Here is a 27,367-nt window from a genome sequence, read left to right as displayed (position 1 = left end):
CCAATCAAAGCCTTCCACTTTAGGCCAGGCAGCCTCCTACAGACCTCAGGGAAGACATGGCTCAGCGGCAGAGGCACCTCTTTAGGGACAGCTAAGCTCTGTTCAGTTGTGTAATACAAGTGTTCCCTAGATCTGGGGGTCACTGGAAGGAACAGAACAAAGTCAGGATTTGAGGGAGCACAGGGAGAAAGTTGCCCCAGCAGCATGGTCAGTGCAGTGGGGGTGCACTGCACTAGGCTGACATCCTCTGGACATTGGTCTAGATGATTGATGTGAGCCAGCCTGACATGCATACGATGTGGGCAACTTCCCAGATTGCAGCTTTCTGGGGGTGAGGCTCTCCAGCATAAATGAACTAAAACAGGAGAAAATGAACTAAACAGGAGGGCACAGGGTCCACCAAGACTCAATGCTGGGCATGAAGGAGGCACAGGGTAAAACTGTGCGCACACACACACACACACACACACACACACACACACATCCCTGTCAGTAGAACGCTGGGAAGCAGACTGCCAAAGCCTCCTGCGGACTGAAAAACAACTAAGCTGCAACTCTTACACGCCAGGCCCCCTGCAGAGAGGAGCAACACTAGGGAGGTAACGAGGGAGGTGCCAAGGACCAGCCTTGGCTTGGAGAGGGGATCTGAGAGAAGGGGCATCTGGGACACGCGGCTCCAAGACAAATCGTGGGTCCAAGCTGCTCCCTGATTTGCTTTCTCTGGGGATCTCTAGATACTACTCGCTCTGCGTTCTGCTCAAGACAGTTCTCCAACGCTTCTCTCCTGCTGTTCTAAAAGCTTTCTCTGGATAGCTCATGTCTTGTAGACCACAGCCCAGTCCTTTGTTGTATGTATTGATAAGTCATTTACCCCAGATGTCCTTCTGATTATCCTATGAATCAGCATCCTATGACCCCAGCCTCTGGATTCTTAGGAGAAAGCAAGCATACATTTTCTTTTTGCAGAATAATGTTTCATTGCAAGAGAATTCAGAGTCTGTCTGCCTCTGTTAAGCACAGAGGAGAAGCTAGCTGTGTGGGATCCTATCCTGAAATTACCATTTCTACCACCCCTGGGCCTGGACTTGCTATCTCCCAGGCTGACCTTGAACTTAGGAATCTGCCTGCCTTTGTTTCTTTCTGACAAGCTGGTTTATTAATGCAGCTGCCTTTATTCCTTTAGATTCATAAAGCCCCACATAATTCATATTGCATCCTTATATTCTTTTAACCAGTTTTTTGTTGTTTTGTTTTGTTTTGTTTGAGACAGGGTTTCTCTGTGTAGCCCTGGCTGTCCTGGAACTCACTTTGTAGACCAGGCTGGCCTCGAACTCAGAAATCTGCCTGCCTCTGCCTCCCTAGTGCTGGAATTAAAGGGGTGAGCCACCACGTCTGGCCCAGATCTTTTTTTTTTTTTTTTTTTTTTAAAGATTTATTTATTCTTTTATGTAGCAACAATATATTGTTGCTGTCTTTGGACACACCAGAAGAAGGCATCAGATCCCATTGCAGACAGTTGTGAGCCACCATGTGGTTGCTGGGAATTGAACTCAGGGCTTCTGGAAGAGCAGTCAGTGCTCTTAACCACTGAGCCGTCTCTCCAGCCTGCATCCTTATTTTTTACATAGCTGAGAAACTACATATTCTCAAACTCCTGTTTTTCGAGGAGGCCCACGTCCAATGGTCCTGTCCCAAGGGCAGGGACCATGTCATTCTGTCCCCACCAAGACCTAGCAACTATGTCTGTCAGGTCGCACATTATGGCGGTCAGAAGATGACTGGCCACTTCACTTCCTTCCCTGTGTCTGTCTGCTGTACCTAGAGGCTCTGAAGGCCTGGGAACATCTTCAGAAGGTGTTAGGTGCCACTTGGCAGCTTTGGTGGGACTCTGACACAGCTGCCACCTCTATGGCAGAAGGCCCAAGTGCCAGCTGCTGCTCTGTGAAGAGGCACTTAGGCTCAACACCAAGGACAAAGGACTCAACCATGTCACCCCCCTTGTCCCAGGCTGGCCACCCACAGACCTAAGATACCAGCACAGGGTCTGGCAAAACTCACGTAAATAAATAAGAGGCTCCCACAGAAGTCCAAATCACCACCAATACATTTATTCAAGGAGATGGGTCTATCTTACCACGAGGGAAGGACTAGATGTCGGCCTATGTAACCTGTGCATATTCGCGCACAGCACAGGTGACTGAACCCTCACACCTGGTGTCACCAGCACAGACAAGCAGATGAGGGGGTAGTCTGAGGAGAACATGATTTCCTATTCAGGAGAAGGCACCACCCTTGTATAAGAAAATTAGTGTTGGGAACATAGCGCCAGCCTCCCATGGCCCAGGTGTGATGGCGCCCAATTTACAAAGCGGGGGGGGGGGGTGCTTCTGGCTGACTGGCAGGATGAGCTAGGCTAGAGGTGCAGGGAAGCCTTGCCACTGAGTGACCTTTGCCTCTGCAGCCTGCCTCTGCCTGAGTACAAGATGGACTCCAGTACCTCTGGGCAGGAAGGGGATGCCACCCCAACACTGCTCCCCCAGGCTTCCCCAGGTCCCAGGTGACCCACCTCCACTAGCCCACATCTGGACAGACACATGGCAAATATGGACATGAAGCCAGGCTGGGCTGGAGTCACCCTCAGGCATCTGAGATGATGGGTCCTCACCAGGGGTAGGCTAAGACCCCATAAATGTTTGGTCGGGCGGCTTAGGTTACTCCAGGGCAAAGCATGACCCCGATGACACCCGGCGGAAAAGCAGGCTGGAGCCGCGGAAGAGCTGGCCCTGGCAGGGAAGAGCAGTGTCAGGGGTGCTGGAAGGAGCCCTGCCTTTTACTGTGTCTGTGGTGAGGGTACTCCTATAGATTCTGAGATTCAACTTAGGTGGCTGGGGCTTCCGTGGCAAGCACTTTTACCCACTGAGCCACCCCGCTAGCCCCCAGTAAACCCATTCACAGCCTAAAGACCAATCAGGACCCCTGGTTACTCCTCATTTGACCACTGGCAAAGCAAGACCAGGAAAAGGCAAAGGCCCCTAGCCCTGAGCCTGGTCCCTGACCACTCCTCCACTCCCACCCCCACCCCAGGAAGAGCTACAGCCAACAGGAGGCTTCAGGATAGAGCCCCAGAAGCCATGGCTGCTCTAGAAGGCTCACACCAGACCCAGACGAATCGTAAAGATCCCCCAGGGCTGGAAGGGTCCAATGGAGGAGTTTGGCTGAGCACATCCCAGGTACCCTTGGTACTGGAGGAGTGAGTTCTTGGGCTCTGCCACCTACTGCCTCCAAAGGCAGTCCGACCTTTATTTAATTTCACTCAGTTGCCCAGGGCCCAAGTTTTGGCCTCCTCTGACTTTCTCCCCTCAGCCAGAGCCAGAGCTACTTAGGACCTACTTAGTACCCTGCAGCTTTTACCATTTACCCTCTCCTGAGACAGTTCCTCCAGGCTGCTGTTTCTCCTCCTTCTCCTCCTCCTCCTTCCTAGCACCCAGCGCCAAGAGCCCCCAGCCCAGCACGCTCACCTGCACACTCAGGTACTTCCAGCAGTGGATCCAGGACTTGAACACCGGGGAATACGGAGGGAGTCCAGCCCGCAGCCTGTGGAGAACACGGGGCTCAGACATGTCATCAGTGAGGACCAGAGAATGTAGAGGAGCTGCACCCATGCCCACCCCCACACCACGCTAACCCCACAGGGAATTATGTGTAGGTGGGGGGCTGAAAGGGCTCATCAGGATGTCCCAGCAGCCTTGGTAGGGGCCTGGTGGAAGGGTACACACATACCCACAGTTGTTCACTGCCATGAGATCTCCAACGAGCAGGAAGGGGTAGGTCAGCATGCTCACTGCAATCTGAAAAGCACATGGGCTTCAGTGCTGGCAATGAGGACACGCTGGCTGCCAACACCATACCATGAGACCTGGCTCCAGCCCACTGTGGCCCTTGATGGTCGTAGGCAGAACTTACCCCCATCACAAACTTGGTGTAGCTCCGGATGGCCAGGGCCTGGCTAAACTGTAGGATAGAAAGGAAGCAGGGTTTACCTCAGGGGTGTCGGGGGTAGACTGCAGTTCTGTGGTACCCTTACCTTGTCTCACTTCACCCTCCACAACCCCCTTTCCAGGACAGCTCCTCCTGTGCCCTCCCCGTTAGGCTACCAGGCTGAAGGGACTTGTAGGATTCAAGAGGAGCAGGCTCATTTACCACCTTGTGTGGTACCCCATAGGATCCAGAGCTCTAGGTGTGGCCCACATCTGCTTGATAGCTAGCTACCCTAGCTTGGCACAGTTACAACTGGTGAGGGATTCCCAGTGAAAGGACAAGCTTCCACCCAGCGTCCTTGACAGAGCCTGGTCCCACCCAGCATCCTAGGACAGAGCCTGGTTCCACCCAGCATCCCAGGACAGAGCCTGGTTCCACCCAGCATCCCAGGACAGAGCCTGGTTTCACCCAGCATCCCAGGACAGAACCTGGTCCCACCCAGCGTCCCAGGACAGAGCCTGGTTCCACCAGCATCCCAGGACAGAGCCTGGTCCCAACCCAGCATCCCAGGACAGAGCCTGGTCCCACCAGCATCCCAGTCAGAGCCTGGTCTGGGCATGAAGCATGTGGTCCCTCTGGGCTATCGCCAACCCCAATCTCACCAAGCCTCCGATGCCTACCCCTAAAGCTTGACTTTCCCCAGAAAACCACTCTCACTAAGAAAGGCGATGCCTGGCCTTCTTTGTCTTCTCAAGTGCTTATCTACTACAGGATGCCCCAGAGCCCCTACAGAAGATGTGGCTGCTGGCCTTGCGAGTCTGGCAGCCTCTTTTAGCCTGAAAGCCCAGAGAGAATGTGCCTTTCATGCCAGAGCTGCTTGCCCACAAAGGTGTGTGAGCAGACTGGGCAGGCTGTGCTCTCTGACCCAGAAAGCCAGTCAAGGGCCTTACTGTGGGACACAGCAAACTGTCCCACAGCGCCTGCCTGCCCACCCGCAGGCCCCTAAGATCGGTGCGCATGTGTCAATGTCACTGCATTTCCACAAACCCACTTTTATTTGTAGGCACCAAAAGGGCACCAAACCCACTTTTATTGGTAGCCGCCTACCCAGGTTACAGGGCCACCAGTCTCCTCACATCTCCTCCCTCAGCGTTGCCAGCCTGAGCCAATAGACATCCCATGACCATGAACGGCTCCTCCCCTATCCCTCCAGGCCTGGCCACTCCTGATGTCAGGATGCCTGTCTTCTAGGAACCCTAACCCATTGAAGGTCCATGATCCTCATCTTGATTGAGCAGAACCCATCAATCTGTCAGGTGCCCAGGCCTTCTGACCCATGCAGGTGAGGTTTACAGACTTCAGCAGTCAAAGGAAGCTGAACAAGATGGCACCATCCTGGCCCAGGGTGCCATCTAGCAGAGCTGACAGGAGAGGAAGCAGGTTGCTTTGCTTTTGAGAAGAGTCTCCATATGTAGCCTGGACTGCACAATCCTCCTGCCTCCGTCTCCCAAGTACTGGATTACGGCTGGCCACAGTGGGGTTCTTTTGTTTGTTTTTTTTGAGACAGGGTTTCTCTGTGTAGCACTGGAACTCACTCTGTAGACCAGGCTGGCCCTGAACTCAGAGAGATCCACCTGCCTCTGCCTCCCAAGTGCTGGGACTAAAGGCACCACCTCTACCCGGATCTCAGTGGGTTTTAAAAACACAAACTAGGAAGGTTAAAGGTCTGTGGGTATTAGCTACGCTCATTCACTGAGAAGTTTCGGGTCCACTTGTAATAGGGTCCCCTCTCACCCTCAGGTCGAGAAAAATCCCAAAGTCCCAGCCTATCCCAGACCCTGGGCACCAGCACACAGAAAGAAAGGCGAGCCCTTGCTCCAACCAACCTGGGAACCTGGATTCTGGTCGTTTCCCAGCCCCCCTGGGGTGTCACTCACGCTGTCGTCCACCAAGTAGGCATTGATGAAGTGGGCCAGCAGGTTACAGCCCCACAAGAAAACCACATCGCCCAGGAGGTGAGGGATTAAGCCACTAAAAAATAAGGTGAGCAGAGATGAGCAGGGAGGAGACCCGGAAGTGGGCAGCTTACACCTGTAGCGCCCACCTTACACCTGCAGCACCCAAGGCCCCAGCCTTGTGGCAGAGCCTGCAAGGAGTATCACAGCCACCCTGCCGTCTTCCACACAGAGGTCTCAGGTGTCACAAACTAGTTAGTGGTGTCACAAGGTGTTTTCAGTATGCAGAAGCCCTAGTGTCATGGTGTGAAAGCAGCCACACCAGGCAAATACAGATCACAAAGGAGCGCCTGTCGGGTGGCCGCTCCTCTTGGCGGCTGCTCTAGAACAGTTCTCGGTGAGCAGCTTAATGTCTCAGTTCTCCACTGTGGAATGTTCCACCTACAACGTGCCATGCAAGCGCTTGCAACACACCACTCAAGTGCTTGCAAGGACTGCTACCCTGCACAGTGACAGCCTTGAGGGCAAACGGCTCTCTAAGTCAGGATCAGAAGGTTCCCGGTGACAGTGGCCAGAGAGATGGTTCAGCCGTTCTGAGCACTTGCTTTTGCAAAGGCCCTGGCTCGGCTCTAGTCCAGAGGCTTCCCTTTGCCTCTGTGGCTCCTGGTATACGTGGTATGCGTAAACTCGCACAGCTACACACATAAAAGCAACAAACACATACATCTTCCTTTCCTTAACCTTATAAACGAGAGTCCGAGAAAGTGTCAGGTGGCACGCCGGGGTTCAGAGGACGGTCACCAAAGGCTCTGGGCAGTGCATGTCCTTCCCTGGTGGGCGCTTTCTGAGCCTGTAAACTATGCATCCATACTCCAAAGTAAGCATGCGCTGGCTGTGACCCTGCCACACAGCTGCCCAGTGCTGGGCGGTGCATCAGGTCTGACGTCCCAAGCACCTGAATCCATGTTCTTACGCATGGCTGTGTGCAGAGATGGGTTTCTCAACCTTGGCTCTGTGGCCATTTGGAGCTGAGCAACACCTAACTGTTCTCTGTGCCAGCTCTGGAAATCTACAAGATACCCTGGACATCACCAAAGGACGGCAGGGGACAGAATCACCTCCATTGAGAGAGACAATTCTATTCCAAGCCATTTCCTGACTAAAAATACATCATAGAGACATCTGACAAGCCAGGGGAATCACAGCTCAAAAAGATTAGCGTGAGGGCTGGTGAGATGGCTCAGTGAGTAAGAGCACTGACTGCTCTTCCAAAGGTCCTGAGTTCAAATCCCAGCAACCACATGGTGGCTCACAACCACCTGTAATGAGATCTGACGCTCTCTTCTGGTGAGTCCAAAGTCAGCTACAATGTACTTAACATATAATAATAAATTGTTGGGCCGGAGTGAGCAGGGACTGAGCAAGTGGGATTGACTAGAGCAAGCAGAGGTCCTAAAAATTCAATTCCCAACAACCACATGAAGGCTACAACCATCTGTACAGCTACAGTGTACTCATATACATAAATAAATAGATAAGTAAATCTTTTAAAAAAGAGAGAGAGATTAGCGTGGAGCCCACCCCAGTATGCTGTGCACATGATCAGTATAGGCCACTGCCTGGACCTTCAAATGATAGAAACAAAAGCCCCACTTGTCAGCCTGGCTTCTCAGTCATCCAAAGCTCATTCTTTCTGGATATTCTTTATGATCTGAGCTTTCTTTGTGGGGAAGCTGGGCTCAAGGTCAAGGTCTACGGCCCCTGGAAGATCATGTGCCCAGAGACACAGGTCTCTGAGCCCCTACTAATGGCTGACCTATGGAAACACAGACCCAACGAGGCTGATTTTCTAGCTTGGCAAGGGAAGACAGAAACATGGGTTTCTGTGCAAATCATCCAGTAATTGCTACAACAGAGCCCACTGGCTGGAGGCAGCGGGTGCACTGCCAGCACCCAATTCTTAGTCCAAGTCCCAGCTTGACAGTCACCTTTGGCAACAGCATCAAGGACTAACAGTGCTCCGGCTTCTTAAGACTAGCTCTGTGTCCCTGGCAACCCCAGGGCCCAGATGCGGCCTGGCAGGGGCTGGCTACCTCATCTCCTCAGCATGCGATAGTGTGTGTGTGCGTGTGTATGTGTGTGTGTGTGTGCGCGTGTGTGCGTGTGTGCAGTGCTGGGTATAAAGCCCAGGCCCTCACTGTGCTGCACACACATCACACATCCCACCTCTGAGCTCTTGCCCGGGCTCACTTTCATTGAAGCTGAAAGGCCTCGGTAGTTCTGGTCCCCAACATGCCGCAAAGTGCAAAAACACAGCTGCTGCAACCTGCTCACCCTGGGGTGTACTCGTGTGGTTAGTGGAGGGCAGCAGCTGTGACCCAAGGGACTGAGAACACACCTGTTAGTGGAGCCAAGCATGGCTGTTACAGCGAATAAACTCACGTACACGAAGAATCCCAGCAGCCCCTCCTCCTTGAAGATCTTCCCAATAGAACTCAGCACGCCACTAGGGAGGCAAGATGGAGAAGGTCACCCAGCAGAGGCCACCACTCAACCTTACTCAGATCAGCTGGTGCTAACCGGGAGGGGAGTCTGTTACCAAGAAGACCCCATGGGGAGAAAAAAAGCTTTTGGGGTAGGGTGAGTTCACACCACTGGTCGTCCTGATCTAGGACCTCAGATTCCCACGCCTGCATCTCATGCAAGCTCCGTGCAGCGGACCTGAGGCCAGGAAGGGGAGGACAGAAGGAAGCACCTGCACAGGGCAGCAGAGGACCTTGGATTAACCCAGGAAAAACCCCTCCAGCCCTCTCACCCAGCAAACTGGGGTCTGGAGCCCTGCAGGGCAGCCTGCTGGAGATGAAGTGGGCAGGCTGTGGCTTCCTGTCCCATCTCCCCCATCCCCCCCCCACCGTGACCTGTGACTGGAAACAGTAGCTGGCCCCCAGAGTTATTGTACCACCCAGGTGGAAGCACCAGGCACAGAAGCCAGGCTAGCTAGAGCTGGTCCCGGGCTCCAACCCCCACCACACCCTGTGTTCTTCTCACGACAGCAGCCTGACCCACTGGGGTTTCAGCCAAGCTGTCCCCTCCGGTCATTTACCAGCCTCCTATTTCAGTCTGGGGAATCAAGCAACTGTGCAGAAAACAACCAAAGCCAGGAAATAGCAGAGGAAAAGGCTGTGTGCTTGGGCCACGGGCCTCCCGGATGCACTGAGCGCTGGGCACGTGAGGGGCAGGCATCCTCTCAGTACAGGATGAGAGGAACAGGTTTTGGAAGACAGAGAACCCTAGATGTCCGGGAGGCGACTCCAGCAGCACAGGAGGGCATCGAGGCTCCGCACCTGCCTCTGCAAGGAGCCAAGGCTCCTTTGGAGACTCAAATGAGGAAGGGGCAAAAGGCAGCAGTGGTGCTATCCCTAGCAAGAGGAGGGACAGAGACACCAAGGTGTCACCTACCTGTACTTGGCCTCCCGTCCCACAAACTGCACCATGCATCGCATCGAGATCACTGAGGGGAGAGAAAGCTCTGGGTGACCTGGAGGGCCGATGGCTCAGCACCCTACCTCTGTGGTGTCCAGGCCACCACAGCCACAGCATCACCTCTGACTGGCAAGGGCTTGAGCTCGGCTCCTGTCGCCCCCTGCCTCTTCCCTGCCATACATAATCCGCGGCTTATGGTGGGGCCAGCCTACACCCATCCATCTGTACTTTAGTGGGCTCAGCTGCCATGTTCTTACCGTGTAAGGGATGGGCCAGCATGCGCGATACACACTGCATCATCATCTCATACGATGTCTGCAAGAGAGGGGCGTGGGGATGCCATCAGGCCCGGGACCCGTGGGGAGCTACAGGCCTATATAGGGAAGACCAGATTCACTCCTCAGGCCTCAGTCTGTCAAGGATGCTGCCCACCCCCACCCTAATCCCTCCCTGAGGTATGCTGCCATCCTGGTCCAGAGCAGCTTAGGGGACACGTTGTAGGGAGGGAAGTCTCTCGCAGTATCCGGCTAAGACTCCTTCCACCCAGGCAAGTCTAAGGACCCGGCCAACTGGAGATGAGAGCTCTCCTCTCCAACCTTTGACACCCACCTCCTTCACAACTTTCTTGAGTGAGGTCTTCATGTCGTCCTTGTTGGAAACCTGCTCCATCTCATCTGGAGGGAAAACCTGACCACAAACACGCCGTGAGACTCAGACACATACACACCAGGGACACTAGGCATTGCGCCCACTGTCTGGGCTCTCATAACCACCAGGCTTGGGACACTGAGTGGGAAAGCCAGAGTCACAGCTGCCACAGCTGTGGGAGGGAGGGAGGCCTGTGGTGCAGGAGGTCTTTCAAGTACAAACCGGGAGGGGGAGGGCGGCGGATGTCCTGGGGTTTGCACAGGAAATGGTATCAGGGCAGGCAGGCTGTACCTGGTAGTGACCAGGGCCTGTGGACCCCAGGCAACTGCTCACCTTCTTCATGCTGCCGCGGGTCACAGTGGACAAGGCATTGGACATAAGGCGGGGGCTCAGGCCCCGGAAGAGCCCTATCTTCCCATCCACCTGCACAATGTACTTGGCTGTAAGGAGGCAAAGAGGGTGGGGGCGCGTCACACCCAGCCCGGGACACCCACTGCCAGACCACACACCCAGACCAGTGGTTTCCCAATCATTGGCTGGATGCAGCCTAAGGGGGTGTGTATCCAGGGCCTGACAAGGGCCAACTCCGATCCCAAGTGTCATCTGACCTGTCTCTTTTGGTAAAAATCGTTCTAGCGTTCTTCTGACAAATAAGCTCACTGGACTTCTTGCTTGCTTGCTTTTCCTTAGCTTTGAAAGCTCCTTGGCAAACTCAACTGTCATTTCTCAACTCAGCAGCTGGAATGCTGTAATCCAAAACCAATTTCAGCTGCTTATAAAGTGTTTTTCTAGGGGTGGGGGTGGGGCGTCCACAGGCAGGGAGGGGGGGAAGAAATGGGATGGGAGGGCAGACCTGGAAGGTCTCCCAGGCAAGCTGCAGTCGGGGACACCCCAGTCCCTGTTACTGTGCTGTGCTACATCTACGATGTCCCTGGCAGCTGCTGGTTCCTGTTAGTAATGAACAAGGCAGAAACAGGGACAAACAGAAACAGAGTGGCACCGGGGGAGACCTGGAGGGTCAGGTGACAATGGGGACTTGCTGTCCCATGGCTGTATTTCACACGTGTGACATCTTGCACTCCCTGATTTACATTTAATCCAAGTTCAAGAAGGTGATGTTTCTCCAAACCCTGGAAGCCAGCACAGGGCTCCCTCGCTGTGATCTGCTTCCAGACCTGTGACGTCAGCTCTCTAGCACCGCACACAGGAAGTGACGGGCACAGGCACGAGTGCCCTTGTCTCCTCTGCAACAGATCTACCTACCAGCGTGACTCCACATCACACTCAGCGAGGATTTCCAGGGACAGGGCAGTGCACCTGTTACCTGGACCACAGCTTCCTGAGGAGGGGGTGGGGCAGGGAAGAAAAGACTGGGGAAGGCCATGAGGGGCCTGAGGACTGGGGAAGGCTGCCCTACTGTAGTCTGAGGGGCCCGGCTCAGACGGAGCCTACAGAACCAGCTCCAGGATTTTGCATTTCTATGAGCTGTCAAGTAAAACAGAGACAGGACTATTCCAGGCCCTTTCAGGAGCTGATCTTGCCCCACCGCCTATCTGTAGAGTCTGCAACTCCCCCCTAACTCCCAAGGATTCCAGCCTTCCACCACAGAATGTCCACAGCTGTGGGGCTCTCTGCCACAGTGCGGGGGAGGAGGACACACTGGCCAGACAATTCTAGACAGCGAGTCAGCCAGGCACTTCCTGACTGAGGAGCCACCAGTGTCCAGAGGCGCCCAGCAGACATCTGCTCTTAACATCTGATGTGAAACATTTCTAAAACCTGGGTCAGGGCATCGCAGAAGCTGGCTTGTTCTTGCAGGAGGCCCTCAGATGACGTCAGGATGGTCCCATGTGGACAGGCATGACCTCAGACATGAGTTCTTGCTAACGGTGCCACTGCAGGCAGATCTGAGAAAGCCAGGTTGCCACAGGCTTGTGCTCATTATCTTTGTGTACAATGGAGGGTGGGGTGGTCTACTTATATGGTTTCCTTCTTCCCTTATACCAATCATAAAATAAACACAAACACACTTCCCCACAAAATGGCCCATTCTGCCTGGTCCTAGAGTACACTCAGAACTGAAGGCAAAATTGGAAAAGAACCTGACCTGTGGTTCTGCCAATATTGAGTGTGGAGAGCGGAGAAGGTGGCTCAGAGGTCAAGCACCATGAGGTTATGCAGCAGGGAGACTTGCAGAGAATATTTGGGACTGCAGCACTCCCAGGCTCCCACCTGACCTCTACTGCCTTGGGCACTCTCAAGTCCCCTCCTTAGAGCTGGCACTGGCTCCTGGGGCCAGACTGCACAGCAGGATGCCAGGTACAAGTGGGCCTGTGGCACTCACCATAGGTGAAGAAGCTCGGCAGGTAGAGGACCTTCCTCCCCAGCACATTGGTCCCAAGGGTGGGGGGCATCGGCTCATGACCCACCTTCAGAATCAACAGAGACAAAAGGAAGGGTCACTGGAAGGCAGCCCGCAGCTTCCTGGCTCCAACTCCTACGTGGCTGGCTCCATCTCCCGGGGACTATCAGTTGGTGTCCCTTTATCAGTGTCTAGCCCTTGGTCCCACCTTGGCCCCATTCTAATTCATAAACCCTCCACAACCTCAATGTTAGACAGTATCAACGCACAAACTCCCATCTTTTATTATTCAAGAGCCTTTTACTATATTAAACATGTTTGCCTCTTATTATTGTATGCATGATGGGAAGCGGGAGAACAGGATGCAGTGCATGATGGGAAGAGAAAGACTAGGACACAGTGCATGATGGGTAGACGGAGAATAAGGTGCAGTCCGAGTATAGTCAGGGGACAACTCTGTCCAGTTGATTCTCTCCTCCCACCCTTCAGGATGTTTGTACATCTTGCATCCCTGTGTGTTTGTACATGGGTGCACGCCCCCATGGAGTGTGTATGGAGTCCAGAGGACAACTTGCACGAGTTGGTGTTCTCCTTCCACCATGTAGGTCTTTTGGATTCAATTCAGGTTCTCAAGTGTCTCTGGCAGCAGGCGTCTTTACTGACTGAGTCATCTCGCTAGCCCAGAAACACACTTTTTTGTTTTTGTTTTTGGAGACAGGGTTTCTCTGTGTAGTCCTGGCTGTCCTGGAACTCACTCTGTAGACCAAGCTGGCCTCACACTCAGAAATCCACCTGCCTCTGTCTCCCAAGTGCTAGGATTATTAATTTTTTTGAACACTAATTTTTGAGCACACGTGTATTGTGGCATGCACGTGGAGATCGGAGGACAATTTGCAGGAACTGGTTCTCATTCTGCCCTGTAGGTTCTGGGGATTTTACTCAGGAAACCCGTCACATCTGACGACACGTGTCTTTACCTGCTGAGGCAATTCGCTGGCCCAAAGCACCCATTTTTATGTGTTTTACTCTCTGTTCTCCTGAGAATAAATCTGCTAATTTTAATCTTCAAGACAAAACATTATTTCAACTTAAGTCCCAATATACTGACAAACAGTGGCTTGGGGTCTCAGTCCCGGGCTTCAGACAGCTCTGCACTGCCACCTACCCCCAAATTCCTCTAAGCTTACTGTGAATATCTCCCAAACCTGTCCCTGCCAGTCTCAGGCTTAGCAAGTGTGGCCTTAAACCCACCTGTATGGCTGTGCTCTAATCTCAATCGCTCTGTAGTGCTGGGACAAGATGGCCCTCATTTCCGCACAACCACTACAACCTTCGCTGTAAAGCAGTGCATTAGAACGGAGGAACTGCCAAACCCAGACAGCGAGAGGGCTGGGTCACCATAGCCATATGAGTCCCCTGTGGAGGAGCCAGGGTGCTAAGTTTGTCAATCAATGAGAAGCTCTGCTGCCAGCAGCGAGGTGAGGGGTACAGACCAGAGTGTAACGGGATGAGGACAACCTCCCTTGGGCCCTCAGGACAGACCTGAGCAGCAGCAAAGGACAGGCCCACAGGTTAGGAAGCCAGGCTGTGCCGGCAGAGCTGGGTTGTGTGCTATGCTGGCTGCTGCTCTCCCTTCACTTTCTTTAGGAAGGTGTTTCATCAAAGTTCACATTACTCCAGTGGACCTGACTCTGAAATACACTGAAGGTGGCTGATTGTAAATGTCTTAATTTTTTTTTTTTTTTTGGTTTTCTGAGACAAGGTTTCTCTGTGTAGCCCTGGCTGTTCTGGAACTCACTCTGTAGACCAGGCTGGCCTCCAACTTAATTCTTATTTATTATTATTATTGTGTCTGATGTGAGGTCGGAGGTCAACTCTGGAGTCCGGTTTCCTCTGGCCACCTTTGCTGTAAGTTCCAGGCATGGGACTCACATACTTTGGCTAGAGCAACAAGTAGCCAGTGTGCTGCTAACCCATCTCACAGCCCCTGACTGTAAATTTAAAAAACCCTTTATTGTGAGGTCTTTTTGAAAAAAAAAAAAATGACGCTCACAATGGCTTATCCAGAAAAGAGTTAGGTGACCCAGGCAAACAGCTTTCCTTTCCAGAGTTCTTCTTCTAGGTCAGAAGTGGCCTTCCGCGTCTTCAAGTGGCGGGTGGTCCTTCCTTTGTGCTGGAACTTCAAGCCCCAAGCTCTTGCTATGATGCTGCCCACCTGTCTTATCAGCACAACTCCAACCTGATCCTAAAACCCGTCCCCTCAACTGCACATCCTCACGGCTCCTAAATCCGTTGAGTTTATCGTCTTATGTCCACCGGGTTATCAAAGGTACAATGTGAGCCGAGGTCACGTTCTACTTGATTTCTCCTCACGGCATGCTCATCTAGATCTGTTTCTAACTGTCCCAACCACAGCCAACACCGTGATCCCATACCTAACACCAGCAGAGCCAGTTTGCCACCTTCAATACCACCCCGCCTGCCTCCACCCCCACCCACGAGTCTTGATCTGAGGCTCAACATCTAGCCTGCACACCTGTTCCCTGCAAAACACAATCTGTTATTATTGTTGCTTTTTCGTTCAGTGTTACTGATTACTAAGCTACAGCCATTAAGCTCCCTGAAGTTGTCACCCCCAACAGAGCTCTCGGTCTTACACCCCCCTGCCATCTAGTTCCCATCACCCTTTGGGCTCCCCTTCACTCTCTAGGTCCCTCTCCAAAGACCTTTCACATCATTCTTTTCAAACCCCCACACTAATGCCACCATGCTCCCAATGATAAGTCACTTCTCCTGTGCCCTCCCACACTACACCCAGAGCCCCCCCCCCCTGCCTGCCATCCTAAGGTCCAGCATTTGATTCTTACCCCATCAGCCCCAGTACCTCCAACTGCTCAACTCAGATACTGGCAAAGCCCAGAGTCCCTCCTAAGCTGAGGCTTGCTGTGGCTGCAACACTATGTTGTAAACACACAGTCACATGACAGTAGGTCAGTGCTGGTCTCCAAATACCCCTTTCAGCTGTCTCCAAATCTCAGGCACAATTTGATGCCCAATGGCCCTGATAGTATCTTCTCATTCCTTATATTTCTAGTTAAACTCCAAATTCTAGAATGCCCATTCCTCAGACCTCAGGGCTTCAGCAACTCCCATTCTTTGTTTGTTTTTCTCGAGACAGGGTTTCTCTGTGTAGCCCTGGCTATCCTGGAACTCACTCTGTAGACCAGGCTGGCCTCGAACTCAGAAATCCGACTGCTTCTGCCTCCCAAATGCTAAGATTAAAGTCCTGCGCCACCACTGCCCAGCAGCGACTCCCATTCTTAAGGCCTTCTCATTCCAAATGTATTTCTAATTCTCTCAGCTCTATGACAAGGACAGTACAATGATCTCCACACTCACTTGCCTTAAATCAAACCTCAAATCTTAGCTGGGTCTCCATCTCAATCCTCACCACCCATCCCCCCCTCCTTTGGAAAATGCTAGGCTTCGTCTTTGATTATCAGTCTGAGCCTGAACCACGCCAATCAAAACTCTCCCCACCTCCATCACACACCCACCCAATTCTGCCAAATGCACAACACCTCCTTCCATCCAGATCCCTCCTCCCCCTTTACCCTTTCCTCATCCTCTCTTGGAGTGAATTGCTGCCAACAAGCAAAAAAGCGTTTAGGTGCCCAAGCATCCTTGAATCCAGACATCCCTACCTTTGCTCCAGCTTTGACAACCCTTACCTATTGTGCCTATCCCCATTTTCTGCCCATTCCCAACCCACGCAGACACAATTACTTCAATTCCTTCCTTCCTCCACTAAATGCGTCATCCCGTTCTCCCCTTCCCCCTAAAAGCCGCCTCCTGGCTCCCCCTTTCCAGACACCGCTCCACTCCCCCCTCCACCAATGCGGAGGCCCCTCCTCCCACCAAATCTGTCGTCGCCATCAAATCTACAGGCCCCTTCTCAAGTAAACCGATAGCTCTTCCCTGCTGCATTCTTTCCCTCTGAAATTTTTGGCCCTGCTGCCCACTCCTTTGTCCCTCAAAGCTTTCATCCATCTCTATAAATCCAGAGCCCCGCTGTCCTCTGCCCCAAATGTACTCACCTTCTAAACACGTCGCTTTTGTACCCAGCCAGCCCTCATCTACCCATTCACCAAAACTTCTCGGCCCTCCCCCAATCCTGTGGCTTCTTTCCGCACCCCAAATCCATTACCCTTCCGAATCTCAAGCCCACTGCCTCCGACTACTTATCTCCCACATCTCATCGCCTTTGCCTGCACCCCCAAATCCCTTCCTACCCCACGTCTGTCACTCACGTCCCTTCGCTCCCTCCCAGCACCTCCAAATCGCTTCCTTTCCCACGTCAATCACTCAGATTCCCTCAGCCCCCTCCCCGCACCCCCACACCGCACATCTCATCCACATCCTCCCGCCGCGCCCCCCGCCCCACCTGGATCAGCAGCTTCACGTAGAGCAGCGGGTGACTGAGAGCCGTCACGCCCGCGCCCAGCGCCACGAACAGCGCCTCGGTGGTCGGGGCGTTGTCCCCGGAGCCCGGGGCGCCCGGGCCGCCGTCCATCCTGCGCGCCGACGGCTGAGCCGCGGGCCGAGGATGGCGAGGGTGCGCGCGGTGCGCGGGTGGCGGGTCCCGAGCGCGGGCCTCGACTCCCGCCGGCGCGCCGCCCCGAGCTCCTGCACCAGCTCCGGCTCCCGCCATCCCCGCGGCGCCGCCGGGAGCCCAAGGCGCCACTTCCGGGTCCGAAGCCCCCATGGCGCCAGGCGTGGAGGTCACTCCCCGTCACGTGGTGCTGACCACGCCCCCAGAACGTCAAGGGGCGGGTCCGGGCAGCACCACTCACGCCGCAGGGCGAGGGGGCGTGGCGGGCGGGCGAGCGTTGTCCCTTGGTGCTCTCGGCCCCGCCTCCTCCGGCCCGGGGCGGGTTCTTTGCAGCTCTGTGCCCGCCCCTTTGCGGACCAGGCCAGTCACTGCAATCTTGCCTATGAGTCACAGTCTGTGTGCGCTGCCTCTGCACCCCTCCAGCACGATCCCGGGACTTGTGTAGAAACCCCTCAATAGTTGAGTAACTCACAGCTGCTGAGGACTGGGAGCACTCCTTGCCTGTGCACTTATGAAGGCCCGGTGCTGGATGCGTTTAGTTACTAAATAACTAGGCCTGGGATAGCTCTAGTCTAGTGCCTGGAGCATAGTGCTACGCATGCTTTGAGAGCAATTCTTAGGGCCACCTTCCAGGAAGGTGCTTACTCCAGCCGGTGATTTGTTTCCACCTCTGAACAAGCACAGCAGCTCTCAGCTGGCCTTGAACTGCCCAATAATAGAGTCTTCTGGTAATGGACCTCAGAGTCAGCAGGGACCCTTTGGTCCCTAGCAAGAGACCTTGTCCTCCTGCTAGTTTGCGAGGAAGGTCTTTGGAATGGCCAGATATTTGAATCCCTCCCCGATTGCCCATGGTGTAGGTTTTACCTCACGTTCCTGACACTTGCCCACACAAGTACTTTCCATCTGTGGGCTTTTCCTCCGTATTGTCCCCAGTGCCTTGTTTTTCCGATCTGTATTTGACTGTCCCCCATTGGACCGTGTTTTTGTATGGACCATTCTGAATGTGGCTCCCTGTACCGTACTATTGTGTACTGTACTGTGTCGTATCATATTGTGTTGTCTGGCATTAATATCTATCTTCTATCACGGCAAATATAGGGATGCATATAAAGTATATCTTCAGGGAAACCATCCCTAAGGGAATGAATGAAGCAAACAAAGTAACAATCCAGTGCAGTGGCGCACACCTCTAAAGTAAGCCCAATACTCAGGAGGCAGAGGCATCAGGATAGGAGTTCAAGGCCAGACTGAGCTGTGCACTATGCTACATCAATTTCCTTGGCTGCAATTGATAGCTGGCTGTTAGCAATCACAATTCTTTCATTCACATCTTAGTTACTAATATTAGCTCAAGATACAGATCACACTGTGATTATAAGTGTGTGTGTGTGTGTGTGTGTGTGTGTGAGAGAGAGACAGAATGACTTTAAAGGGTTACAAAGGCCACAAATCTCAACAATTTGAGAGTCCTTACTGGAGGCAGAGGCAGAGAAAGCCACTTCTGAGGTTAGCTATTAACCAGTCCATCTGGAGAACGGCTCAGGAAGGGCAGAGCTGCTGAGGGCTTGCAGGACTGGGTACAGGTGGGTGAGCAGATGGACAGACAGATGGATGGTAATTCAAACCAGTCACATCAAACACTGGGAACCCAGCTAAACTGAGGCCCCTGGGATTGCCAGGACTTCTCATTCCTCTGTCCCTTGATATATACACTGAGTGGTCAAAGATAGGCCTGATATCCAGAGTTAGGTGTCTTCCTTTCTATGAGGTTCAGGTGAGAGAGTATTGTACCCTTCCCTGGTATGATGGTTTGTATATTCTTGGACCAGGGAGTAGCACCAGGAGTTGTGGCCTTGTTGGAATAGGTGTGACCTGGTTGGAGTAGGTGTGTCACTGTGGATGTGGGCTTAATACTCTCACCCTAGGTCAGTCTTCCACTAGAAGCCTCTGGATGAAGACATAGAACTTTCAGCTCTGCCTGTGCCATGCCTGCCTGGATACTGTCATGCTCCTGCCTTGATGATAATGGACTGAACCTCTGAACCTGTAAGCCTGCCCCAATTAAATGTTGTTCTTTTTATAAGACTTGCCTTGGACATGGTGTCTGTTCACAGCAGTAAAACCCTAACTAATATACCTGGTCTGGCATGTCACATTCTGAGACCTGGTTTATTTTGTTTTATGGGCAAGAGTGTTTTGTTTGCATTTCATTTATACTTATGTGCACCACATGTGTGCCTGGTACCCTAGGAGGCCAATGGTTGTGAACTGAGAACTGAACCCAATTCCTCTGCAAGAGCGACCAGAGTGCTTAATGGCTGAGCCATCTTGTTGGGAGCTATTAAGACAACACAATTGTCCTGATCTCTGAATTGGGTCTCTCCCCCCAACCCCCAAGAAGAAAAGGGAGTCAAAAGCGGGCCACCGACGCACTGCTCTGAGAACAACCACAGATTGTTCCAGCCCTAAGTCAGTGCCGGATGTCCTGACCTCAAGATGTACCCTGATACCACCAAGTTCCTGCTTCCCCATGTAGTCGCCAAAAGAAAAATTTCCGCTGCCCCATCCCTCCTGCTGAGAAGTACTTCCTCTTTTTCTGCTGCCCCATCTGTCCTGCTGAGAAGTACTTCCTCTTTTGCTTGTGCATTTCCAATGCCCCATTCCTCCTGCTGAGAAGTACTTCCTCCTTTGCTTGTGCATTTCTGCTGCCCCATTCCTCCTGCTGAGAAGTACTTCCCCTTTTGCTTGTGCATTTAAGCCTTGAGCCTTGCTAATACAGTGACACCTTGATGCTAATCAGACTGGTCTCCATGTCATTCCTCGCACTTGGTGTCTGTCTCTCCCTCCCTCACATTTGGTTCTTAGGAGAAGGTCCCCTCGAGACCCTCGAATAACTGGACCTGCTGGATAGGTCACCATCTCTTTGGCCCTTACTATGACTTTAGGGCACCCATGTGCCTGTAGGTTTCCTCATTCTGCTCTGACACGTTTCCGTTTCAGTCAGTTAGTCTTTACATTTAGGAATAAACTATTGTCTTTGCCATGTGGGTAGTGGCAGAGGTAGTTTCAGGACAGCCAGGGAAACCCTGTCTTGAAAAACAAACAAATGTCCCTGAGTCTTGGGCTCCTTTAGGGGAGAAAAAGGAGAAAATCTAGCATCTGCTCTTGATAACCATGGCTCATTGCAGTAGAAAACCTGCCCTGTCCTGTGCACGGCCCCACCCGCCCAGAAGTCCATCCTTACAGCCTGCTTCCTGAGGCTAGTGCCTCTCCTGTGTGGTTTCAGTTGGCATCAGCGATTGCTAATCATCATTGAGACTTCCTGCCTCTGAGAACTAGAAAGGGCAAGGTCTGATCCGTTTTCCTTTCCTTTCTTTCTTTTAAAAAATTTTGGTTTTGTTTTTAGCAGTACTGGGGATGACGACGGAACCTTGGCTGGATCTTGGATCTCCACCTGTAGACCAGGCTGGCCTTGAAGTCACAGACATCCACCAGCCCCTGCCTCCTGATGGGATCAAAGCATTTCTAATAGGCTGCACACATCCTACGCAATTAGTCTACCCCATGAGCCACACACTCCAAGCTGGGGTGGGTGAATATATGTATATGTGGGTGAGCTGAATCCCATTCTGCTATGCACACTCCAGTGAAGTCTTCTTGGCAGGCCAAGAGGCCTGGAAGCACTCATGAGGCAGGGAGTTTCAAGGAAACTCAACCTCCTGGAACCAGGCATTCTCATAACCCGTATACTCATACCCTATCCCCGCGTTAGTCTGGTGTATGGATCCACGTGCTCTCTTTTAGTATTATTTTATTGTAAGTGCCTTTAAAGATTGAATTCTGACATAGCTAAGCCTTCATCAGTGTTCCAACTCCTAGAAAATCCTTGAAGCCGACAAACTTGGAATTCAGTAGGAATCCTGTGAGAAGGTTATCTATTCAGTAACATTCAAATTTACTTCTAGTAGAGATGGTGAAACTAATTAGGCATTACAAAGAACAGAGCTGGCATAGCTCAGGGCTGGTCTGCAGAGTGTTTACTTGGGACAATAGCCAGTCTTACCCAGACAAGGGAATTCACAATGTCCTAGCGAATAGGTGGGTTTACCATGAAAGAGTGAGGGAATCCCCCTGAGACAGGGTTCTTCACTAGGCCCAAAGGAACAGCTTAATCAGGCCTTTACTAAGAATCCCTGGTGGTGGGCTTAACAATAGACCTGGCTCCCTTCTTAGTGGTAATCAGCTGCGGCCTGGTCCCCGCCTTCTTTTGATGTATACTTTCCTTGGCAGATGTATCTTGCCTGGTTTCTCATCGCTCTTCTGTATAAAAAGTTTGATGCTCCATTTGAAAAATTACACTCAGATTCTACACAATCTCTCGTGTCGCTTCTATCTTTTTGCCGACTCCTTGTCCACCTGCAACTAGAGACCCATTCTACGAAGACAGGGGCCAAAAAGGGTCCACAGCACCACTCCTACAAGTTCCCCAGTGGAAACTAGCTATTCTGGGGTACCTGTGCTCAGTCTGGGTGCTCAGTGGGATTTGAGACATCAAGAGTCACTACTTGGCCATGACATTGTCTGGACACCCCCGATGCTGATTTTTAGGGTTAACAAAGGATGAAAGGAAATAATCCACATTTGAGGAACAGGTTGAAACCTCAGGTTCAGCATGACCAAAAAAAAAAAAAAAAATCAATTTAAAAAATTTAAGCCAGGCAATGGTGGCGCACACCTTTAATCCCAGCACTTGGGAGGCAGAGGCAGGGGGATTTCTGAGTTCGAGGCCAGCCTGGTCTACAGAGTGAGTTCCAGGACAGCCAGGGCTACACAGAGAAACCCTGTCTTGAAAAACCCAAAATAAATAAATAAATAAATAAATAAATAAAATCCTCTCTCAAAAAAATTTTAAGATTTGTGTGTGTGTGTGTGTGTGTGTGTGCAGGTGCCTGAGGAGGCCAGAAGAGTTCACCAGATTCATTGGAGCTGGGGCTACAGGTAGCTGTGATTAGCCTGACATTGGTGGCAGGAACCACACTGGTGTCCCCTAGAAGAGCAGCCCATGCCCTCCACAGCTGAGCCATCTCCTCAGCTTCCTAAATTAAAATGTACAAAGTTCAGCCAGGGATATAGAGAGGCAGCGCATTCACATCCTTGCTCTCACATGGACACAAAATAAATAAATAGGTATGTATCGACCCATTTTTAACATTCATATTATTTTATTCTTATTTCTTTTGTATTATACATAATCATTTATATTAATGTATGATGTGTTATTTATAATAAATATATAAATAAACAAATCAAACCAGCTTTGGATACTTAGTGAAATCCCCCTCTGTGGTGGTTTGAACGAGATTGGCTCCCATAGGCTCAAATATTTGCACGCTTAGTCCCCAGGTGGTGGGCTGTTTGGAAAAGATTACGATGTAGACGCATGATCCTATTGAGAAGGCATGGCCCTGTTTGATGAGGTGTGTCATTGGGAGTAGGCTTGAGGTTTCCCAAGCTCAGGAGTGAGTTCAGTCTTGCCTTCTTCCCTTCCCTTCCCTTCCCTTCCCTTCCCTTCCCTTCCCTTCCCTTCCCTTCCCTTCCCTTCCCTTCCCTTCCCTTCCCTTCCCTTCCCTTCCCTTCCCTTCCCTTCCCTCTCCAGGGATCAGAATGTAAAGCTCTCAGCTACTTCTCCAGCAGCAGCCTCCCTGCCGGCTGAAAGATGATGATAATGGACTAACACTCTGAATCGGTAAGCAAGGCCCCAGTGAGATGCTTTCCTTTATAAGAGTTGCCTTGGTCATAGAGTCTCTTCACAGCCATAGGACTGAGACACCATCTCAAAAACAAACAAACAAACAAACAAACAAACAAATGTCCAGGTATGAGTAGCCAATACTAGGGAGTTGAAGGCAAGAGAGAATGGGGAATTCAAGGTTAGCCCAGCCACATAGCAGATTTCTGGCTGGGCAAAGTTATACAAAACACTTAAAAAAAAGGGTGGGGGGCTAGAAAGAAGGCTCAGTGGTTAAAAGCACTGGCTGCTCTTCTAGAGGTCCTGAGTTCAATTCCCAGCAACCACATGGTGGCTCACAACCATCTGTAATGGGATCTGATGCCCTCTTCTGGTGTGTCTGAAGAGAGCAATGGTGCACTCATATATGTAAAATAAATAAATATTCAAAAAAAAAGGATGAGATTGCAGAATGACTCATGATTAACAGCACTTGCTGCTCCTATCGAAGACCCAAGTTTGGTTCCCAGCACCCGCATGGTGGCTTACAACCATCTGAACTCCTATTCCAGGGAGAGTCTGAAGACCTCTTCCAAACCCTGAGGGCAGTGGGTGCACCTGTGCAGGCAGGCAAGAAGACAAAACACTCAGACACATAAAATTACAAAAAAAACAAAAACAAAAAAAAAACCCAAAAAATGGAATTTTATTCAGTTATGCAAAGGGATAAAACAATATGTCATTTAGACGAAAAATGAGGCAAAGATTGTCATATTAAGTGGATTAAGTCAGACAGATATGTCCTGTTTTCTTTCATGTGTAGGCCCAGGTTTTATACAGACACATAAAGTCATGTCTCTAGCAGAGAAGCCGAAGCAACGCTGCCTAGGAAATGCAGAAGTTAGCGGATGGGAACTGAAAAGGAAGATGCCCGTGTGCAAACGAACATAGGCAAAAGTGTACATTTGTACGAAATTTTCTTCATGAAACCTAGTACTACCTACCAAATAAATATAGGACAATAGACATATTTTTTTGTTTTGTTTTTTCAAGACAAGGTTTCTCTGTGTAGCCCCTGGCTGTCCTGGAACTCACTCTGTAGACCAGGCTGGCCTTGAACTCAGAAATCCACCTGTCTCTGCCTCCTAAGTGCTGGGATTAAAGGCGTGCACCACCACGCCCGACATATTTTTTTTAAAGGAGCTTTGGGCCAGTTGTAGAGGTGCACACCGGTAGGATTTACTGACAGAGGCAGAGGCAGGAGAATCAGGAGTTTGGGCTAGCCTGGGCTACACATTTTCAAACCTGTGGCACTGGGAAGGCAAAACCAGGGAGATTTCTTGAGTTGGAGGCAAGACTGACTACATAGCAAGTTCCAAGACAGCCAGGGGTACACAGAGAGACCCAGTCTCAAAAAAAAAAAAAAAAAGAAAGAAAGAAAGGAAGGAAGGAAGGAAGGAAGAAAAAAAGAAAGTAAAAGAAAACGGAGCTTTGGGTCAGGCATAGGGCACAGGCATGTGCCTTTAACTCTGCACTTGAGAAGTGGAAGCAGGGTTCAAGGCCAACCTGGTCTACATAGAATGTTATAGGCATCCAGAGAGACATAGTGAGACTATCTATAAACAACTTTTTATTTGCCAGGTGTGATGTGGTGGCTCCTGTTTACAACCCCAGCTCTCAGGAGGCAGAGGCAGAGGAGAAAAATCCATGTGAGTTCTAGATCAATTTAGGTTATATTGTGGACTGTTGGCTAGCCTCGGCTACAGAGTGAGGCTCGGTCTCAAAAACAAGGAGCCTGGGGATGCAGAGCTGTACATCAAGGGCTTGCCTAACATACACAAAGCCAATACCCCCAGAAGCACAGAGGTCAGGTGCGCTGATGCACACCTGCAATCCCGGCACTTGTCAGGTGGAGACCGGATGATTAGAAGTTCAAGATCATCTTTAGGTGTTCAGTGAGTTTGAGACAAAGGCTAGGAGACCCTGTCTCATAGACCAAATCACCGAAGATAAATGGCTAAGTTCAGCCTTCCATTCAGAGAGTTGACTGAGCCCTTTGTGATTCTGCTGCAGGACTCAGCCGTGAAATACTCGAACCTGGTGAATGACCTGAGGGTCAGGGGATGGATGCCGACTTTGGCTTTTTGGTTAAAAAGTCACCTGTGTGTTTCTGTGACTGCCCACCCCAACCCTAGGTTGGAGGTAGGAAGTGGAAGAAAACAAACCCTGGGTCCTTTTTCTGGGAGAGATCTGTGGTGCCTCTGCTGCTGGTTGGCAGGCTCTGTCCTAGCCTCTGGGGACAGGGAAAAATGAGCCATGTCCACCCTCTCAGGATTTTATGAGGACTGAATCCACAGGTGTGTGCCCTTTTGTAAGTTTGCCAAGTCCCTAGTGATGATAAAGCCCAGGGCCTCCTACAAGTGAGGCAAGCTCTGTACCCCTGAGCTATCTCCTCCAGAAACGGCTTTTGGAGTCTCTTGAGCTTGCTTATGTAACAGCTCTCCCTAAAGGCCCTCACACAGGCACTTAGTAACAGGGAAAGGACAAGAGGGCCAGGCTGTGGGAAGGCTCTCTGCTTACTATTATTGTCTGTGAAGCCCAGCGGTGTGTGTGTGTGTGTGAGTGTGTGTGTACATGCACAGCGTGGGAAGGGAGAATGAAGCAGAGAGTGTGGAGGGGTGCACCCTGGGAAGGGGGTGGGTAGCTGGGAGAGAGAGCAACAATGGTCAGAATAGCTGGACAGGCAGGAACAAGAGGCCCTTTTGTCACTTGGAAGCCTGGCCACTCCTCTTCAAGCCATTTCTTCTTGAGCTGTTAAGGCTAAAGCAGTCAGGGCCTTGAAATATAGAGAAACTCAAGAGAGGCCTGGAGGGCCCAAGTGCTGGCCCTGTGTGGAGCTCAGGGACTTTCTCAGGCACTGCCTGGACCCTCCCCTGGGATCCTGGCGCCGCCTTCTCCTGACCCGTTCCTTCCGCAGAAAACCAACCCTCCTTCCCCGCTTTTACTAGGCTCGGAGGCATACTGCGGCCCCATATTGTCTCTGTCAGGCTGGCCCCATTACGTGATTCCCCAGGCCCAGGCCTGGCCCTCAGCCAGCCCAGGCGCCACCTCTTATGACCTTGAGCCCTTCCTAAGGACCTGGCAACAGCCACACCCCTGCCAGCCAACTCTCAGCTTTGAAACTGGATAGTTAACGCAGGGAAGATTAAAAGGCTGTTTTCTGTGGCCCGCTGATGCTGACGCGCTCCGGGTGTCAAGTCAGGCCCGCCCACGCACTTTGCGGTCATCCTGGCTCTGTGTCCTTGCAGAAACTAGAGTGGGTCCTCCACCAAGCCACAGTCCTGGCTCAAAGGCTTTCCCCGTCACTGTCCTCACACAGCTGCCTAACCAATGATGACATTGCTCAGATTAACTGTAAAAGACAGGCACACTCGGGCCTCTCAGCAGCCAGTTCCTAGGAAAGGCGACATCAGGAAGGGTAGAGGGACCTTTTGGCCTGCTGAGGGGACACCCATCTGCAAGCCCTTCCGCAGGAAAGCATGAGCAAACGGTGGGGCTTCTGGCAAAGAAACAAGTAGAAAGAGCACGGCTGTCTTGGGGAGGGGCGGGCAGGGTGAGCTTCAGACAGACTTATTGGCTAGGCTGAGATTTTCCCCGCCCCTCTTCCTCCCAGTACAGCCAGGGACTGGTCGCCTGGGCGTGCACCTGCCCACTGGCAACGGTCATAAGTGGTCCTCTGCCCACACGTGATTGATCAACCAGGCTCCCCCAGCCCCCCCCCCCCAGGGCCTCCCAAAGAATAGGAGGTGAGCCCTTAGGGTATAACAATGGAGCTGAAGCCAAAGAGAGCTGGCTGGAGATGTCGACCATCCTCCCTGGCTTGCCTGTCGTTTTGCAGGTGCGGTGTGAGGTTGACAGCCGGATTAGGACAGAAGAGGGGACTATCGTACACACCCTGGGGAGGCAGATGCCTTCTCTGGAAGCTCACGGCCCGAGACAGTCTTTCTGCACTGAAGGAGTGATGACCGTTCATTCTATACCATAGGCTTCTGGGATGGGGGAGGGGCGGGGGTGGGAGGGACAACGAGGTACAGGGCTGGGAACATCTGTGCCCAAGCCCTGTCGCACATTGCTGAGGCTGAGGCTGAACCCTAACAAAGAGGGGTCTCCCAAGACCAGGAGTACCCAGAGGAAGTACCCTTAAGGATTAAAGTGACCCAGACTCTTCAATTTGTGACAAAAATGCCGTGGAACAGACTTGTACCTGGGTGTTCTATTATTGGTTTTTGGAGATAGGCTCTCATGTAGCCCAGGCTGGCCTCAACTCACTATGTAGCCAAGGATGACCTTGAACCCCTGATCCTCCCACCTCACCTCCCAAGTACTAGGATTACAGGAATATACGTGACCCACTGAGCTTAATTAGCGTTGCTTGTGTGAGCATGAGCGAGAGCTCACTGGAAGATGGGCAGCTTGTCACTGGCTACATTGTTAAAGAAAGTGACACTCTCTCCCTTAGTGACCATCAGCTGCAGGGAGTATGTTGGGGGAACAGCAAAAATGCCTTTTACAAAAACATATATGTGGCTGTGTACATTGTA

At 51.8% G+C, this 27,367-nt stretch overlaps 1 protein-coding gene across 2 annotated transcripts; it reads right to left on the bottom strand.

The window, feature by feature from the left end:
• Positions 1–2,086: 2,086 nt before the first annotated feature.
• On the bottom strand, positions 2,087–17,210 carry Mtch1 (mitochondrial carrier 1). 2 transcript variants are annotated; one of them, XM_021185767.3, is made up of 12 exons: positions 16,871–17,210; positions 12,409–12,493; positions 10,398–10,504; positions 10,026–10,103; positions 9,674–9,731; positions 9,393–9,444; positions 8,380–8,439; positions 5,865–6,009; positions 3,964–4,011; positions 3,781–3,848; positions 3,519–3,594; positions 2,087–2,783 (listed from the first exon to the last, which is right to left on the bottom strand). In XM_021185767.3, the coding sequence occupies exons 1-12, from the start codon at positions 17,189–17,191 to the stop codon at positions 2,712–2,714; spliced, it is 1,170 nt and encodes a 389-aa protein (XP_021041426.1). In that variant the 5' UTR covers positions 17,192–17,210; the 3' UTR covers positions 2,087–2,711. The 2 variants fall into 2 exon arrangements, with proteins under 2 accessions (XP_021041426.1, XP_021041427.1); XM_021185768.2 differs by having other exon boundaries at positions 5,916–6,009.
• Positions 17,211–27,367: the final 10,157 nt, after the last annotated feature.

The sequence above is a fragment of the Mus caroli genome, unplaced genomic scaffold (assembly GCF_978045245.1).
Source record: "Mus caroli unplaced genomic scaffold, Mus_caroli_1 scaffold_18, whole genome shotgun sequence".
NCBI lineage: Eukaryota > Metazoa > Chordata > Mammalia > Rodentia > Muridae > Mus > Mus caroli.
This window is presented reverse-complemented; position numbering and strand designations above follow the sequence as displayed.

Bases quoted from the DNA above. Each gene is read 5' to 3' on its own strand.
- Mtch1 (XM_021185767.3), bottom strand. From the start codon at position 17,191: ATGGGGGCTTCGGACCCGGAAGTGGCGCCTTGGGCTCCCGGCGGCGCC. The intron at 12,494-16,870 runs GTGGGGCGGGGG...TTGATTCTGAAG, and splicing joins ACGTGAAGCTGCTGATCCAG to GTGGGTCATGAGCCGATGCC. The intron at 9,732-10,025 runs GTGGGTGTCAAA...CCTCTCTTGCAG, and splicing joins TCAAGAAAGTTGTGAAGGAG to ACATCGTATGAGATGATGAT.